This window comes from Vombatus ursinus, unplaced genomic scaffold, assembly GCF_900497805.2.
Source record: "Vombatus ursinus unplaced genomic scaffold, bare-nosed wombat genome assembly UNPS02000580.1, whole genome shotgun sequence".
NCBI classification, from domain to species: Eukaryota; Metazoa; Chordata; class Mammalia; order Diprotodontia; family Vombatidae; genus Vombatus; species Vombatus ursinus.
Window position 1 is genome coordinate 6,609,256 of NW_020940358.1, and position 17,147 is coordinate 6,626,402.

At 37.3% G+C, this 17,147-nt stretch overlaps 1 protein-coding gene across 1 annotated transcript in view; it reads right to left on the minus strand.

Moving 5' to 3' along the window:
- Positions 1 to 1,617: 1,617 nt before the first annotated feature.
- The window catches only part of COL9A3 (collagen type IX alpha 3 chain), a 53,807-nt gene continuing 38,277 nt past the window's right edge, over positions 1,618 to 17,147 (minus strand). The window contains exons 25-32 of the mRNA XM_027852666.1: positions 16,454 to 16,489; positions 14,618 to 14,662; positions 12,633 to 12,665; positions 11,697 to 11,843; positions 11,390 to 11,444; positions 10,298 to 10,480; positions 3,005 to 3,082; positions 1,618 to 2,393 (exon numbers count right to left, since the gene is read on the minus strand). Coding sequence (XP_027708467.1) covers positions 2,203 to 2,393; positions 3,005 to 3,082; positions 10,298 to 10,480; positions 11,390 to 11,444; positions 11,697 to 11,843; positions 12,633 to 12,665; positions 14,618 to 14,662; positions 16,454 to 16,489 — 768 coding nt within the window. The 3' untranslated portion in view covers positions 1,618 to 2,202. The remainder of the gene's footprint in view (positions 2,394 to 3,004; positions 3,083 to 10,297; positions 10,481 to 11,389; positions 11,445 to 11,696; positions 11,844 to 12,632; positions 12,666 to 14,617; positions 14,663 to 16,453; positions 16,490 to 17,147) is intronic.

Consider the following 17,147-nt stretch of genomic DNA (forward strand, 5'->3'; position numbering starts at 1 on the left):
GAAGATGGATTTTAAAAATAAAAAGTGCCTTCCAAAATACAGAATGGTGGTACATAAAATCCATGTTAATTGTATTAACTAAGAATTTTGTACCAGTATTTAACAGTGCTACTATAGTCCTGTCTGTCAGTGTTATTAAGTAATTATGGTAATTGCATAGTTTAGTAGTAATGTGATACTTTTCCTAAAAATCAGTAATGAATAAATAGAAAAACTCCTATGCTTTTAAAAATATAAATTACTTTTTCTGAATAGACAAAATGGCTTTAATTTTTTATTCATTCTAAGATTTGAACTAAAAACTAATCATAGTTTGAGAATTATAATTTACTTCTCATTTATGTGAGCATTTATTTGAAAAACTGTTTAATAAGCTCTGTTAACAGAGAATTTCATGTGTAATTTATATTAATATTAAAATGACATTTTGTAAACAGCCTAAATGTTCACACTATTATTAATTTGAAGTTTAGTGGTTTTATATCTGAATGCTACTTGCATAAATTCAATATATTAAATTAATTATCATTTCTTGACTTTAGGAATTTGAAAGTGTATTTTGTGGTAAAACGGGCAGAAGGCTAAAGCTGACCAGACCAGACTCATTAGTAACATGTCCAGTGCAGGAAAATCTACAGAATAGCCCCGCCATGGAGATCAAGTAGTTTGGACTGAATACTTAGTATTTTTACTAAATATATGGCTATCCAGGGATGATCCATGTCTATTTCTACAATTCTGGAATTCTGCTCTGATGGTCTAATTTTATATTGACAACATTTGTTAATGGGATTCCAGTAGTAGTGACGTACTGGCAAAATACGTTTTGTAAAAATACATACCTAGAACATTAAATATTTGTTCATCAGTGTCCTCTTAGACCTTTGGGGGACCAGCAGCAACAAGAAAGCATCTTGACAATAATTAGTAAGTAATTCTTCAATTATCAATGAAATCCATCATGTTTTTCTAACATGATATGTTATAAAAATATCTGAACAATCTATTTGATTTGTGTTCATCCTTATTATAAGGTACATTGCTTTTATTTTATTTATATTTCAAATATGCCCACTTAGCAATTGGAACAAAGTTAAATTGTTCTCGACAATAAGTAGTTTGGAAATGATACTGTATTTGAGTTAATTTGCCAATTATCTATCCCCCTTGGAATTACATTTTCAGTCATACAGTACTGTTTGTTTGCATTGTTTGCAAAATACAGTACCATTTTAAACTATTTTACCACAAGCTTTCCAAAAGTTTCTTTTAAAGCTGCTTTTGCCCATAAATGGTATACTGTAAACAATGAATTACTTATATGCACAGAATATTTTCATATTGAGAGTAATTGCTCTATGTGATAATAAACTACAGTGTTTTGAACTAAAATACTTTCAGATTTGAGTGGCTTTATTTATTACAACAGATGACACCAACAGGCTTTAAAGTACATACAAAGTCACCTAAAATAAATACTGTAAAATCACAGATATTCACAAATTTGTAGCAATGTATTTTCAGACAAAAATAAGTGTTAAAGAGGTAAATCTGTCTAGAACTTTGTGTGTATAAGACATCACAAAAATTTTTTTAAATTTCCTTTTATTTTTTAATAGTACTGTGTCACCAGCTTAATATTACTGGATACAATGAGCTTCCTTTTTTTACTGGGATTCCATCATAATCTTTGGCTATGTGCACAGTATTTGTGAAAAAGTGAAGTTTGGTATGAACATGTTGCTAAATATCCTTTGTCATCTTACGGAAATATACAAAAATTCTCCCCTGAAAATTTTATTTACATACATTAAACCCCCTTAGAAGTGTTTTAGATTTATTGCTTATGGCAAGTTGAGGTATGAAATCAAGTTTAATTCTTGTATACAAATAGACAATTATATGTAGGGAGAAAAGATACTAAAAAGAATAGACCCCTTCTGCAAGTAGGAGGAGGGTTTTGTTGTCATTAAAAGGTATTGAAGGGAATAGGTTAAGCTTTTTTTTTCTTTTTAAGAAGGGCCATATGTAAGGTATTGAAAATGCTTTCCTCATAGTGTTTCATTGAGCTGAATTATCATGTACAACTTGGAGCTCATTAAAATTAATAAGGGAGTACTGTCTATCTGTGGAACAATTTGTCTTTTCATAATTCAATGTTTACTCAAATATTCAGTACTGGTCCATTTCCTTAAGTTACATTTATGAGCTTCTAGGGCCAGATTTTTCCCCTCCTCCTCCTATAACAGCTCCTTGACAGGCTGAGGTATCACAAATCCCTGGAGTTCCCTGAGCACCAATTGCACCAGGAATGCCAGGATCACCTGGAAACCCAGGTTCACCATGGGCACCATCTCGACCATCTTTACTAGTTCCAGGGACGCCTTGAGGTCCTTAAGAAAGATTGCAAGGAGAAAAAGTTAGGTAGAGTTTGGATACAGTTCTTACATTATCATTTCAGTAGTGCTTAACTTTTTTTTTTTTAAACATTGCTCAGTAAGTGGTTATTTTATTCCTGCTGTCGAGCCTTTTTATTTACCCTTTGCCTTGCTCACATCTTATTCGGAACTGGCTGCAACCACTCCATAGATAAAAGACATGTTTACTCATTAAAATTTAAGTGCCAATTCAGATTCTAGGGTCAGTAGAGAGATTCCCAGGTTTGAAGGAGAAGTTCTTTGGTAAGGAACTATGCAGTTAAATAATTGTTTCATAGTGTTAAAAATGCTTTCGTAGTATTTCATAAAAATGTTTCATAGTATTAAAATCTAATAAAAATTGTTTATTTTTATCAAACTTTTCAAACATCAAAGGAGTTAAGATTTTAATCTAGGAATCATTTTATTTTTGCCTTGAAGAATTCTACCTATGCTTTGGCGAAGACAATATTTTCCTCATAAATAACTACATTTCAAACAAATGTTTCATTTAAATATTCTGGCAAGAAACTGGAATACTGACAATAAAGCAATGTAGCCTGTATAAAGATGCAGTGTTGTCATACCTTGAGGTCCTTGGTCTCCATCAGGCCCATCAATGCCTACACCAGTAGCTCCTTTGTCTCCTCTGTCACCCTGATTACCTGTATGGAGGTGTTGTGACAAAAAAATGATTTAAAATAATTCAACAAGATCTCAATAAATTTTAAATTTTCCACTGTACAGTATTATAATGCCAATTATAGTTACAAATGTTTAATACTACCGCAGAGTGTTTGTTTTTACAGTGCATCCAGTTTTAATAGCATTTTATATTTGCTGTTACTCAAAAGTCCTCCTCTGATGCCTCATTATGGTGTGGAGGTGACCCTGGGTTCTCTAAGACTATGCCAGTGAAGCATAAGCTCTGGCTGGAAAAGCATAGAATAGGGGACCAGGCTACCTAAGTTCAGAGAGGCTCATCACAAGAAGTTTGACCACCAGGTAATGATTTTTTTCTGATCTAAGCAACTCATGAAGATGTCTACTTTGGCATAGAGGGGCTATGATCTGTGTTAGTAAAGGAATACCCTCTCTGATGAAATCACAGATCTCTTAAAGTATTTAAATATTTAAATAGTATTGCAGACAACTTCACTTAGAGGAATAATTGTGGAATCCTACAAAATGAGATATTTGTTTAGAGTGATTTTAAGACATTTATTCCTATTCAGTGCTAGGGACCTGTTAATGGCACCTAATTGAAAATTCAGTGAAATGAGCAATATTATAAGTGACCCACTGCTGTAAAAAGAGAGAGTGAGAAATAAAAAGCTCTTTGGTCTTTGTGGTGGTGTTTTTGGGTGGTTTTTGCGTATTCTATGTCTAGAAGAAAGATGGAAGAATATACAAGTGAGGTAAAATCTGAAGCCCAGAGAACAAAAAGGCACTGAGACTTCACCAGAGGGTTTTGGGATAGCCCCTCAATTACCTTAGCATTGTGATTCAATCCACACATTTATTGTGGTTCCTGGCATTGTACTATAATAGCAGCTGTAATAGCTATTATTTATAGAGCACTTATCATGCTCCATAAATGCTATATGTGCGAGATGCTATACAATAATCTCATTTGGTCCTTATAACATCCCTGGGAGGTAGATGTTATTATTATCCCCATTTTACAGATGAGGAAACTGAGATAAACAGAGCTTAAGTGACTTGCCCAGGGTCACACAGGTAGTAAATGTCTGTGGTAAAACTTAAACTCAGGTCTTCCTGACTCCATGCCCAGTGATTTATCCACTGTGAATACAAAGGGGAAAAAATAACTGTTCCTGCCCTCAAGGAACTTACATTTTAGTGAGGAGAAAGTATACATACATACATACATACATACATATGCATACATAGTACAGAATAGATGGAAGGTACCTCATAGGGGAAGGCAGTAGCATCTGGAAGGGCTGAGAAAGGAGTCTTGGAGGAGAAAGCACTTGCATTGAGTCTTAAAGGGAGCCAGATTCTAAGAATCTGAGGTTAGGAGGTAGAATATTCTCCGTGGGGACAGGTAGTGCAAAGGCACAGAGATGGAAAACAGAGCTTTGTGCTTAATGAACAGAAAGTAGCCCAGTGTGGCTGGACCATAGAGTGTGTGGAGTAGTAATATGTTAAAAGACTGGAAAAATAGAGATCAGGTTGTAAAGAAATTTAAATGCCAAACAAAAGTTTATACAGGGTGTCCCGAAAATCTTAGTTCCTGTTTTAAGTATTAATAGCTTTATTAATTTTTAATAAGCTTTAGTAGCTTAACACTGCACAAAATTTTAGGACACCTTATATTTAATCCTAGAGGCGAGGGGACAGGGAGAGGAGAGGGACAGGCACCACAAGAGTGTTAGTGAGGTGGGCAGGGGGAGGGTCATATTGGTGAAACCTACACTTTAGAAAAATAATTTTGGCAGCTGCATGGAGAATGGAAGGGAGTGAGGGGAGAGATAAAGCAGGGCATTCAATTTAGAAAACTATTTTAGTAGTCTAGGCAAAAGGTAGTAATGCCTAAGTTAAGGTAGTGACTGTTGGTGGAAAGAAGGTGACATTTGCAAGAGATGTAGAGAAAGAAGCTACTGAACTTGGCAACAGAGGGGATATGTAAAATGTGAAGGAGAAAAGAGTCAAGGATAACACTGAGGTTGTGAACCTGGGTGACTGAGAGGATGGAAGTACCCTTAATAGTAATAGGGAAGTTTGGAAGAGGGGTAGGTTTTGGGGAAAAGATGAGTTCTATTTTGGAAATGTTGGGTTTGAGATACTTAGGGGACATCCGGTTCTAAATGCCCGATTTGGCATTTGGTGATGTGGGTCTGTAGCTCAGGAGAGAAACTAGGACTGGATAAATAGATCTAGGAATCATCTCCATGAATCACCATTGAACCCATAGGATCTGATGAGATCATCAAGTGAAAGCATTATGGAAAGAGAATAATCTAAGATGGTCTTAAAGGACAGCCACAGTGACATAAATGAAAATCCAACAAAAAGATACTGCAAAAGAATAGTCAGATGTGGAGAACCAAGAAAACAGAATCTTAAAAACCAAGAGAGGAAAGAGTGTCAAATGCTGCAGAGTTCAAAAAGGAACAGGATTAAGAAAAAGTCATTAAGAGATCAGTGGTGATCCCTAGGGGGAAGAATTTCAGTAGAAAGCTGAGGTCAGGAGACATTGCAGAGGGTTGGGAATAGGGTGAAAAGAGAGGACATGGAGGTACTGAGTACAGATAGGTTCCCAGACTTTAGCTGAAAAGAAGAGAAACGATGTAGGGTAATATCTAGCAGGCATGGTAGGATCTACTGAAGGGGTTTTTTAAGGATGGAGGAGACAGGCACATTTGTAGACAGCAGAGGAGAACCAGTAGTTGGGGAAGGACTGAAGGACTAAGAGTGGGAATTATGGTCGGGGCAATCTGCCAGAGAAGATGGAAAGGGATGGGAGCAGGGGTACACGTAGAGGAGTTAGCTCTAGCAAGTAGAAGGGCACCTGATCATAGATCAGATTGAAGGAGGAGATAGTAAGGGATGATGTCAGAGGGATATGGGAGGACAAAAGAAAATAATCCATGTCCCCAAGGATTTATATGCTACTGGATCGTACATAACACCCAACACTGAGAACCATTAAAGATTAATGTTATCTTTCACCTGTACTTTTGAAAACCTTGCTGGAATAGTGATAGACAGTTATCACTTAAGGCATCCTACTAAGCCAAGGGTTCTTAATCTCTTTTGTGTCTTAGACCTCTTTGGCAGTCTGGCGAAGTCTCTGGCCCCTTTTCTTCGAATATGTCATAACATAGCATGACATAAAATACATAGGATTACAGAGGAAGCCATCTCATATCGCTAACATGCCGTCACTGAAATGTCTTCTGCCACTTTCTCCTCCACCCTTCTCACATGAAGATGTGACTCTTCTCCTTACCAAGGCAAACCCCTTTACATACTCAAGTGACCCCATACTATCCTGTGGTATCTAATAGATTGCTTCCTCTATAATCCCCACTCATTTATCATCAATCCTGTCTACTGGCTTCTTACTTACTGCCCACAAACATGCCTACATTTCCCTCATCCTCAAAAAAAGACCTTCACTTGATTCCTCCTTCTCTGCTAGCTGTCATCCTGTATCTTTTCTCCCTTTTATGGCTAAACTCCTTGAGAAGACTGTCTACAGTATGTATTCACTTCCCTCTCACTTTCTTCTCAACTCTCTGCATTCTGGCTTCCACCCTCATTATCCTATTGAAATTGCTCTCTCCAAAGATACCAACAATCTTTTAGTTTCTGCATCTAATGCTTTTTTTTTCTTAATACTTATCCTTCTTGATCTCTGCTTTCTTTGATGCTGTCAATCACCCTCTTCTCCTTGATACTCTTTTCTCTCTAGTTTTTGTGATATTGCTCTCCCCGGGTTTTCTACCTAATGGTTAAGCTATCATAGCTTGAGACTGCTATGGAAGTGATTGTTGATAAATCAAAATAAATTAATTAAAAAAACTGCACCAAGATTTTTGAGATACCCTGTAGAATTTCACTTGTTGATTTCTTCAACTTCTATGGATTCAAATATCTCTGCAGATGATTCTCAGATTTATTTATCAAGCCCTAAACTTTCTGCTGACCTTCAATCTCACATCTTTAATCACCTATTGGACATCTCTAACTAGATATCTTGTAGACATCTTTAAGCTCAACATGTCCAAAACTGAACTTACTATCTTTCCCCCCAAACCCTCTCCTCCTCCATCCTTCCAGTCACCAAGCTCAAAACTTAGATGTCATTCTCTCTCTCTTTCTCATCCCCCATACTCAATCAATTGCCAAGTCTTGCCATTTCTACCTTTGTAATATCTCTGTACACCCACTTCTCCATTCCCACTGATACCATCCTGGTGCAGGCCCTCATCACTTCATACCTGGACTACTGCAGTAGTCTGCTGGTGGGTCTTCTTGCCTCAAGTCTCTCTACTTCAGTCCATTCTCCACTCAGCTATCAAAATTTATCTTCCTAAAGCACAAGTCTAGCCATACCATTGTCCTCCCCACATCCATTCAATAACACTAGTGGCTTCCTGTTGCTTCAAGAATCAAATGTAAAATCCTCAGTTTGGCTTATAAAGCTTTCTATAACTGGCTCATTCCTGCCTTTCTAGTCTTCTTACACCTTAACACCCCTTACATACTCTGTGATTCAATGACAGTAGCCTCGAACACAAAATTCCATCTCTTCACTGTACATTTTCACTGGCTGTCCCCTATGCTTGGAACTCTTTTCATCTTCTTTTCTAACTCCTAGCTTCCCTGGCTTCCTTCAAGTCTCAACTAAAGTTACACCTACAAGAAGCCTTTCCTGATCCTTCTTAATACTAGTGCCTTCCTTTTGTTGATTATCCCAATTTATAATATACATATATACATATGTGTGTATATATAATATATACATGGTTGTTTGTGTGTTGTTTCTCCCATTAGACTGTAGGTTCCTTGAATGCATAAGCCATCTTTTGCCTTTGTACCCCAGCACTTAGCATTGTGTCTGCTATGTACCAGGCACTTAATATATACTAGTTGACTAAATTATATCAAAATCTTTAGGCTGATAATTGTAATATGCATATGATTCAGAAACTTTGTCAAAATACTCAATAATAAAAACAAAGAAGCTGGACTGCATATGATTGACAAAATGAATTGCTTAATATTGTTTGTCCCCTAGTGTTGGCATTCCTAAATCACTAAAAGGAAATTCTAAAATAATTTTTAAATATACTATAATATTAAATTATTTTTTAAAAAATGTTTAATGTGAAAAACTGAAAAAATGTGAGGGAAATTTTTTGGAAAGTAATTCTGTATTTTCTAATCCCAAAAATTTATGCCTTTGAAAAAATTAACATAAATACATTTCCATAATAAATCAGAGTTATACTGCATAGAGCCATGTTTTTAAATGAAAAGGTCCTTTTAATTAACTGTGAGTTTAGTTTATGTATACAACTGACTTTGCAGTGATAAAATGAGGTAAATTTTAAAGACCATTTTAAAATGGGGAATTAAAAAATTCAAATAGTTTGGGGCAGCTAGGTTGCACAGTGGATAGAGCACTGGCCCTACAGTCAGGAGAACATGAGTTCAAATCCAGCTTCAGACACTTGACACTAGCTGTGTGACCCTGGGCAAGTCACTTAATCCCAATTGCCACACCAAAAAAAATTCCAGTAGTTCAAATTATATTGCATTGTTATATTTTCCCTGTGTTAAGATCTCCAATATTCTGAGTTCTGCTAAGAAAAAGCCGCCCCAAATCATATTCTTTGGATTACACATCAGTGGTAGTGTTCAGTGTTAGTTTTCTTTCCTACTCTGGACTTATGTTAAAAACAACAACAACAAGAAGAACAACAAAGTACCTCCACCAAGACCTGAGTTTAAATGCCACGTCAGATATTTACTAGATGTGTAAATCTGGGCAAGTCACTTAACTTCTGTCTGCTTCAGTTTCCTCAACTGTAAAATAAGAATAATTATAGCACCCACTTCCCAGGGTTGGTGTAAAGATCAAATAAGATAATATTTGTAAAGCACTTAGCACAGTGCTTGGCACCCAATAGGATCTATATAAATGCTAGCTATTATTATTACTGTATATATGTACATACATATATATTCTAATTTCATGTTTTGTTTGTTTGAATTAAAATTTCCTTAATTCATCACAATCCTTAGTGTGTGTTAGGAAATTCAATATCATTTCTAAATGCAGTTTATATGTGAATTTCCTAGTCTTATTTTATCTGGCAAGGACCTAGGTTTATTCAATATTCAATGTATTGATAGTTGTAACTAAGATATAAACTAATCAGTGATTGACCTTCAAAATAGGGATAGGGTGTGGGACTGTGATTGTGCCAGTGTAGGGAATTCTTGAAGAGGAAATTCCCTCTATGAATGCAGATTGGCATCTTCTCTTCATGTCTTAGCTACTTAACTAGAACACTGAGAAGTTAAGTGACAGATAGTATGTGTCACAGCCGGGACCAAAACCCATGATTTCCTGGCTTTGAAACTGTCTCTCTACCCACGCTGTGCCATGATGCTTCTGGTCTCCAAAACAGGAATTCATGTCAAGATTCTTCAAAATATCTTTATTCTTCCCTATTTTGTGGAACTTTGTCCTTGTTTTATTGATTGATTCATCTTTTATGTTTTTCCCCATGTAATTTCCCCACAAAATATTCTGATGTGGTTTTGCAATTATTTAATTTCCCCCCAGTGCTTAAGATGCTGTAAAATTTGTTGTATTTAGGGGAAATAGAAAAGAATGTAAGACATGGTCTCTTCCCTCAGGGAATTTATAAACTAGATGACATGTTTCTCTCATTTTATGTACGTGTTAAATTAGTTCTATAAGTACTTGAGCTAACCATTGAAAGAAGTAGGTTAGCAGAGAAGAATGAAGAAGGCACTTCAGGCAGGGGAGCCTTCTGAGTAAAGGTCTGAAATCAGGCACATGGTTGTTTTGGTTTGACTAGAATTATTCCAAACCATTAATTTACAAGAAATCATGATTTCTTCCTCCATGTTTTTCATCACTTCTAACAAACTTTTGGTTCCCTTGTTTATGGATTATTCAGACCCCTAATCTCCCTTTTGGGCCTCTTTTGTTTTTTAGTACCTCTACCTGAGAATATCTAGGGTCCAGGAAGTGAGTGAAATTAAATATAGAGCAATCCAACAATTTAGTGCAATTCTGATTCAGGGGAACAGTTAAAATTGGGAGGGTCCACAATGGGATTCACAGTATCAGCAGAGCTACAACTCACCTCTGGGACCTGGATCTCCTAGTTCTCCAGTTGGACCTCGATACCCAGGTGGCCCACGAGCCCCAGGATGGCCAATAGATCCTGTTGGACCTGGAGGACCTGGGGGACCAGCTGGACCAGGTCGGCCAATTGATCCAGGAGTTAGAGGCTTCCTTAAGTTAGCAGCTAACTGTGCAATTTGTTCTTTTTTTGGGGGGGTGGGAAGAGCAGAAAAATGTCAACTTTTGTTATGTACACCATATGGAAGAGAATTCATGATGTATTACCACAGATATTTTTAGAAAAACCATAAATACCTTGTCCAGAGCCAGAATCAGTGTTATATTAAGAAATTATTCCTTTAAAGAAGGAAATGTTTTATGCTCTTTCTTTGAATCACACAGCCAAGATTAGTATCCTTTTATGAATAGCATGAACACCTTTCAATAGAATTAGTGACAGGGCTAAAAAAGACTTTCACTGGTTGTCTAATTCATCATCAGCTAAATTATGTCAGCTCCACACATGATATAGTATCGTCTTGAACAATTCATTTAAATTCAATTAAGACAAGCTTTGGGAGCTAGAGCAGAGATACACAAGTGAAACTAATTTTCTACTGTTTCTTTTACATCAGGACCTGAGTATTTTCTGAGGTCTCCCATTGAAACACTGTAACTAGTTACCGTCCCCACAGCCACATCCCCTGCCTCGGGTCCAAGCACTATGGTAAAAATAGCAATCATGATGGTGGTGGTGGTGATACCACTATCACTACCACCTTACCTTTGTTTAACGGTTTACAGTTTTCAAAGCACTCGCCATGTACATTATCTTACTTAATAAATACAATACCCCAAGGTAAGAAGGAGCAAGGCAGTAGTTGTTCCCCACCTTCCCCTACCCTTCTTCCATCTCTGTCTCCACCAATAGTACTAACAGAGTTACCTTCCCTTCACTCCTCTCAGTTACCAGCTTCTACATGAGCAGAAGCAGGAGGATGGGGAGTGAGGTTTTCCTGATACTCAATTATTCTGCATTTCATTAAATAGGTGAAAAGAAGTGTAGATTGAAATCTGTACTTTATATAATTGTTCAGATTCTGGTACTCACCATTAATCATTCCTCCACACAGTTCCCTTATATGTTGTTCGCTGGCTTCTTTACCCTGAAATCACCAATTTTTTTTAAAGCAAATAAGATCACAGATAATCTTTTTGGTACCGGTGCACAATTCAACTGGATCTATAACCTTTGGTCCTTACAAAGGACCAATATCCCCCTCGTGTGTGTGTAGGGGGATGTTTAATCCTATTCCTCACAGGTCCAGGCCCCGATCCCCACCCCTCATCTATAACGTCAGTGAACATTCAGATCCCAATATGTATCTATTTTAAGAAAGATCAAAAAGAACACTTACAGGAACCCCAGGTTTTCCAGTAATTCCAGGGACACCTTGTACTCCTTGGAAGCCTGCTGGACCAGGATGGCCAGGGAGTCCTTGGACACCAGTGGTACCATTAGGACCCTGAATACCTTTAGGGCCCAGCTCACCTCTACTACCTGACTAAAAAAAAAAGGGGAGGACAACAAAAACCCAAAGGGGGGGATCAGAATTAGAATATGTAAACTATTTCTTAATGTTTGCATGCCTGTTTATAATACTCCTTTGCAGGCTTAATGCTTTTCTGAGTATCAGACAAAAGCTTAGAAAATGTCTTTCATATCAATCACTCATAGGAATTTATAAATGCTTTACAGCTAATGCCCATAAAGCATGCTTACTAATTATCAGCAATTATTCTCATCATGGATGCTGACAACTGTTTGCTGAGCACATACCATGAGCACATTCTGAGTCTCAGACACTTTTTTTGTATTTTAATTTTTAAAAATTATTTTTAGTTCGAAATTCTCTCCCTCCCTCCATTCTTTCTCTTGAGAGGGCAAGAAATATGACACCCATTATGCATACGAAGATAGGACAAAGTTAAGAGCAGTCACTGGTTTAATCCCAATCACTCCTATTTCCCTAAATAATTTCACATCTTGGCTTTATTTATTCTGGATTCATTTATATTCAAGCAGTCATTTAACTCCTCCATTTGGAAATCAATAAACCATAAGTTTCTATCCACAGAAGAATTAAGCAAAAGGCAGGTAGCTGGTTAAGTGCGATCTCTCCCTCCTCCCAGAACTACTCTTTAAAGAAAGAAAAAAGAACTGTCATAAAATTCAGGAGATGATAGAATCCTTGGAGATGGTCCTTATATAATCAAATCAGAAGTTCCCCAGAGACGTGATAAACATATGTATTCTGAAACTTTCCAAGTTCAAATCTTTGACAATCACTTACCTCTCCTTTTTGTCCAACAGGACCGTTAGGACCCTGGGGAAATAAAAAAAAAGGAGGGTGGAGATTAAGAAAGGAGAGGAGTTAATGTTTAAAAGGTTGCTTTTTTTTTTTTTTAAAGCTAAAAGTCACCAATGTGCCAGTTTAGTAGAAGCACATGAACCTAGTTATGGGCATATTGTCTTTTAAAAAACTACATTTAATTGATGCTTTTGCCTATATATTCCCATCATTTCATGATATGAGGATATTCTTAAGAGTCACACTGTACTCCCTAGCACTTCAAGGCTGTGTGGTTTGGGGGCATATTCTTATTTCTGAAAGAGCATTGTAAACAATATGTGTGTTAGGTAGTTATTTGATTTTAAAAATTGGGGACAGCTAGGTGGCGCAGTGGATAGAGCACCAGCCCTAGATTCAGGAGGACCCGAGTTCAAATTCAGCCTCAGACCAAACACTTGACACTTACTAACTGTGTGACCCTGGGCAAGTCACTTAACCCCAATTGCCTAAAAAAATAAAAAATAAATAAAATAAAAATTGATTTAGAAGTCAAACTAACAGTGGACTTGGTCCCTACAACAGAAGAGAATGAAAAAGGCATGACTTGTTTGTGATAGACTATCCTTCCTATGTAACTATCACTTTCATCATTAATACAGTTCAACAAAGTGTAAGGTTTCCTAACTTAACAATCAGTGATTCTCTCACTAGTCTCCCTTTTCTGTGTCTTCAGCAGCCAAAGGGGATTTAAGTTCAAATCCTCAAGTGCTATGAAGAATATTTATGTATCTAATTCCTTAGCCTTGAAAAAGTAATTATAATTATAGGGTGTGGGCCCAAGATCTTGAAAACTCAGTGAGTTGTGATGAGGCTACAGCAAGTGCATGAAGGTAAAGAAACTTATCTATTTCATCCAAAGACACAGAAGAGATTTAATTACAATCTTTGAAATACCAATTACTTTTAAGTTAGATAGATTTTCTGAAATCCATTTTAGGCCCATAGTTGTTAACTTTGGGAGCACTGGTCTGGATGAATCACTGTCCTCATGGCCACAAACAGATCAGCTGAATTCCTCTTGGCTATAAGTAGCCAGTGGGGGTTATGTACCTCTTAACCTTCTGAATGGGCCAACAAAGCATGTGCAAGAAGTGTTTCTTTTATTTCATGGAACACTTAGCCAGAATTTATGGATTTTTGCCCATAGCAAGAGAATCCTTTCTTACAACTAAAACTTCTTGCTTGAGTTAACTTAGCTACGAAGATCATTGACTCCTCTCCATTGAATAGTTATTTCTATAGTGAAAAGAAATATATAGTGTATCTCAGGCATTTCACTTTGGATAAATTTATACCATCAGGGAAACATCATTTCAGTGTTGTAATCATTTACTAAAGTCCTTCTATTATGTGCTTTATCATAATGTGGTTCTCAAAGGTAACATTTGCCATGAAAGCAAAGGCTACAAGAGGTCCTGTCATACTGCAAAGGCTTCAGATACAGGTTCACCACTCTGTGTCTTAGGACTAGCCTTGCCAAGAGGGTCATCATCAGAAGACTGACCACTATTTGGTGGATTTTTTTTTTGGCCACCACAATTTAAGAAGCCACCCACTAAGGCACGACAAAGTTATTTTATACATGAGTGGATGGAGCATCTCCACTGACAGAATCACAGATCTTTTGAAAGATTAAAAATATATTCACCAAGAATAGCTTGAAACCTGCTGGATCCTCTACTTTCTGTTCCTAGAACATGTTCCATTATGCCTAGATATTGCGTACAGTTGTCCACTCAAAAGAAATGGTGTTGCTTATCATGATTCATTGTTACTACACATTGTGAATTTCTGTGTTCTTACACTCAGAGTACTTTCTTTTGAATTCTCATCTACAAATTCCAAATTTCCCATTTGAAGTTCCAACTGGACTTGGATTGCTTCTATTGCTATTAGATTTTAAAGATGGATTTAATCAAACATACCAGTTCTCCTTTGTCCCCAGGAAGACCATCAGCTCCAGCAATACCCTAAAAATGACATACCTCAATATTAACAGACCAAACCATATGGAAGGATGGTCATCACTCTCACCCCAACTCTCTGATGTTAAGGAATTGAGTGGTTTTCACAAAACAATACAAACTAAGGTCAATAACAACTCAGTCTCCATAATGCATGAACATAGATTATCTCTATCATGATCCCATTTTACCAGGTCATTTTCTAGCTAAATTAGATGATGACTGGTTAGCTTAGAATTATATTGTTTCAGATTTGGGATAATCTGAGTTACAGCCAGTACATCTGTCATTGCTATTGCCACCTAAACAGTTGGGAGTGAGGTGGGATTTCAAATCCAAATCTCCTAATCTTTTGCATGTACAAAGGTGAAGGATCTGAGCTTCAATCAGGTAGTCTAAAGGCAGGATTGGCAAACTGCAGCTAAGGACCTGGAGAGACAAGCACAAAGCTTTCCCACAAAGGAATGAAGGGAGAAAAAGCTTTATGCATTCAAAGCAACTTGGTTCTTCTCTCCCTGTCTCTGCTGCATTCTCCCAATCTGTCCTTTAGAGCTAAGTAGAGATGACCTAGAAATTGCTAATCACAATGGAGGTGTTAAACTTAAAAAAACCAAACCAAACCACTTCTACCTCTGCCCCCAAATCAATGGGTTTGTGTGTCATTGTGGATTTTTTTTCTGGGAATGGTTTGGACCAGCTGACCGCCGAGGTCATTCCCAATTCTGACATTCTATGGTTCTGTGAACATTTATTTTAATTTACCAAAATGAAATTCAAATATCTAGCTTAAGAGATAAGGATCCTTAATAATTCTGCATCAGTCACAACCTCCCTCTCTCCTTGCCCTCTCTCCCAAATCACGATTTTGGACACTGAACGTTCAGTTATATTTGTCAGCTATAGCTTGTGAATTGGCATGCAACCTAATTGGCTGTCTTACCAATTCTTTATTGGTCATTCTGGAAATGAAGAAGGCCCCTTTTTCAGTGAGCAGTAGCCCAAAGATGAAGCCAGAAAATGGACCACAGGAAGAGAGGAAAAAAGAAAGCCCACCAAGTACACAAGTAGATAAAAATGCCCACAGTCATTCATTATCTGTCCTTATAAAATGTCTCTCCTATTCAACTAAACTAATTGCCCAAAGTTGAGTCTGAATTAAGGCATGGATTTTGTTAAGAAAGAGTCAATACATCCTAATTCTCATGAAAATTTTCCTTGAACTTAGGAAGTTCAGTTACATGAACTACAAAAAGAAATGGTGAAGTGTTTTGGGAGAGTACTCATCTAGGAAAATCAGTCCAGTGATTATACTGAGTAAGGATGAAGCATGGTTTGTGGCAATGGTCTCAATTCCATATGGGTTGTATTATAGAATCATTGGAATGTTGTAGGTTTGCTCAGTAGTTAAAACCTGGAGATGATGAAGCCAGAGCTGGAGTTTAAATTTGGATAAGGGAATGGCTGAGTCAGTCCTCCTCCCCTGCTGGAGGAGGACCTATCAACAATGGTTCATCATCTTTGCCTACAAAGGACAGCTTCTTATTAGATGAATGAAAGTTTCCTCTTCATACCATGAGAGGGCGCCTGCCACTAAGTCGTAACTATAGAAACCCTGTAGTACCTAGCTTGCATCATCATCGATTGCTCTATCATTCTTTCTGTTACGTGAGATTCCAGCAATTGATGTCAATATGGATATTTCCACTGAAGCTAAAGCCTGAAGTCCCTTTTTAAATATGATCAGCACTCTTCGCCTCCTGAGTGAAGAGAAACTGAGATCTCAGCTTCTCTACTCACCTGGTTTCCTTTGGGACCTATAGCTCCTCCTGGGCCCTGTGGAGGGGAAGAAAAAGCAGCTGAGCAGAGGAATAACACTGATTCCTAATATGGTAAGGGCATGGTCACTGAGCCAGGAGCCAAACTCACAGTCAGTGAGGTAGCCTCAGACCACAGAGCCCTGAGACGTTGCTGTTCAACATGCAGTTTGTGTTCATAGGGGATTACAATAAGATTTAAGAAAATATTTGACAGTTATTGGGGATGATTCCTTCCCTTCCCTTTTTAATACAAAGACCAAAAATGTTCAAATTTTTCCCTTCAAATAAAAAGTAAAGACAAAAAGTTATGTATAATGATCATTAGCATGAAGTTGAATAAATATGTCTTTTCCTTTAGCTAAACCTACCAGGAGAACTTGGCTCATATTGCTGTGCCTTCTTGAATGAAAGCAGTTATTGATATGTTCCTAAGCTTAGCAACCATCCTGCCTTTCTGGGCTTCTATGTCATCTCAGGGGCCCCTAGAGCTTTTGGGTAATTTTTTCCAACCTCTGGAATGTCTAGCTTTTAGGTTAACAAAGGGCCCACTGTCCTAACTCCACAGGGCACTGGTTTATACTGAACTTCCACCTTCAAGAATGAATCAAGGTCTGAAGCATGGACTTCCCTCCATCTCCCCACTTGTCTGCTACGATGTACTGGGAAATAGGTGT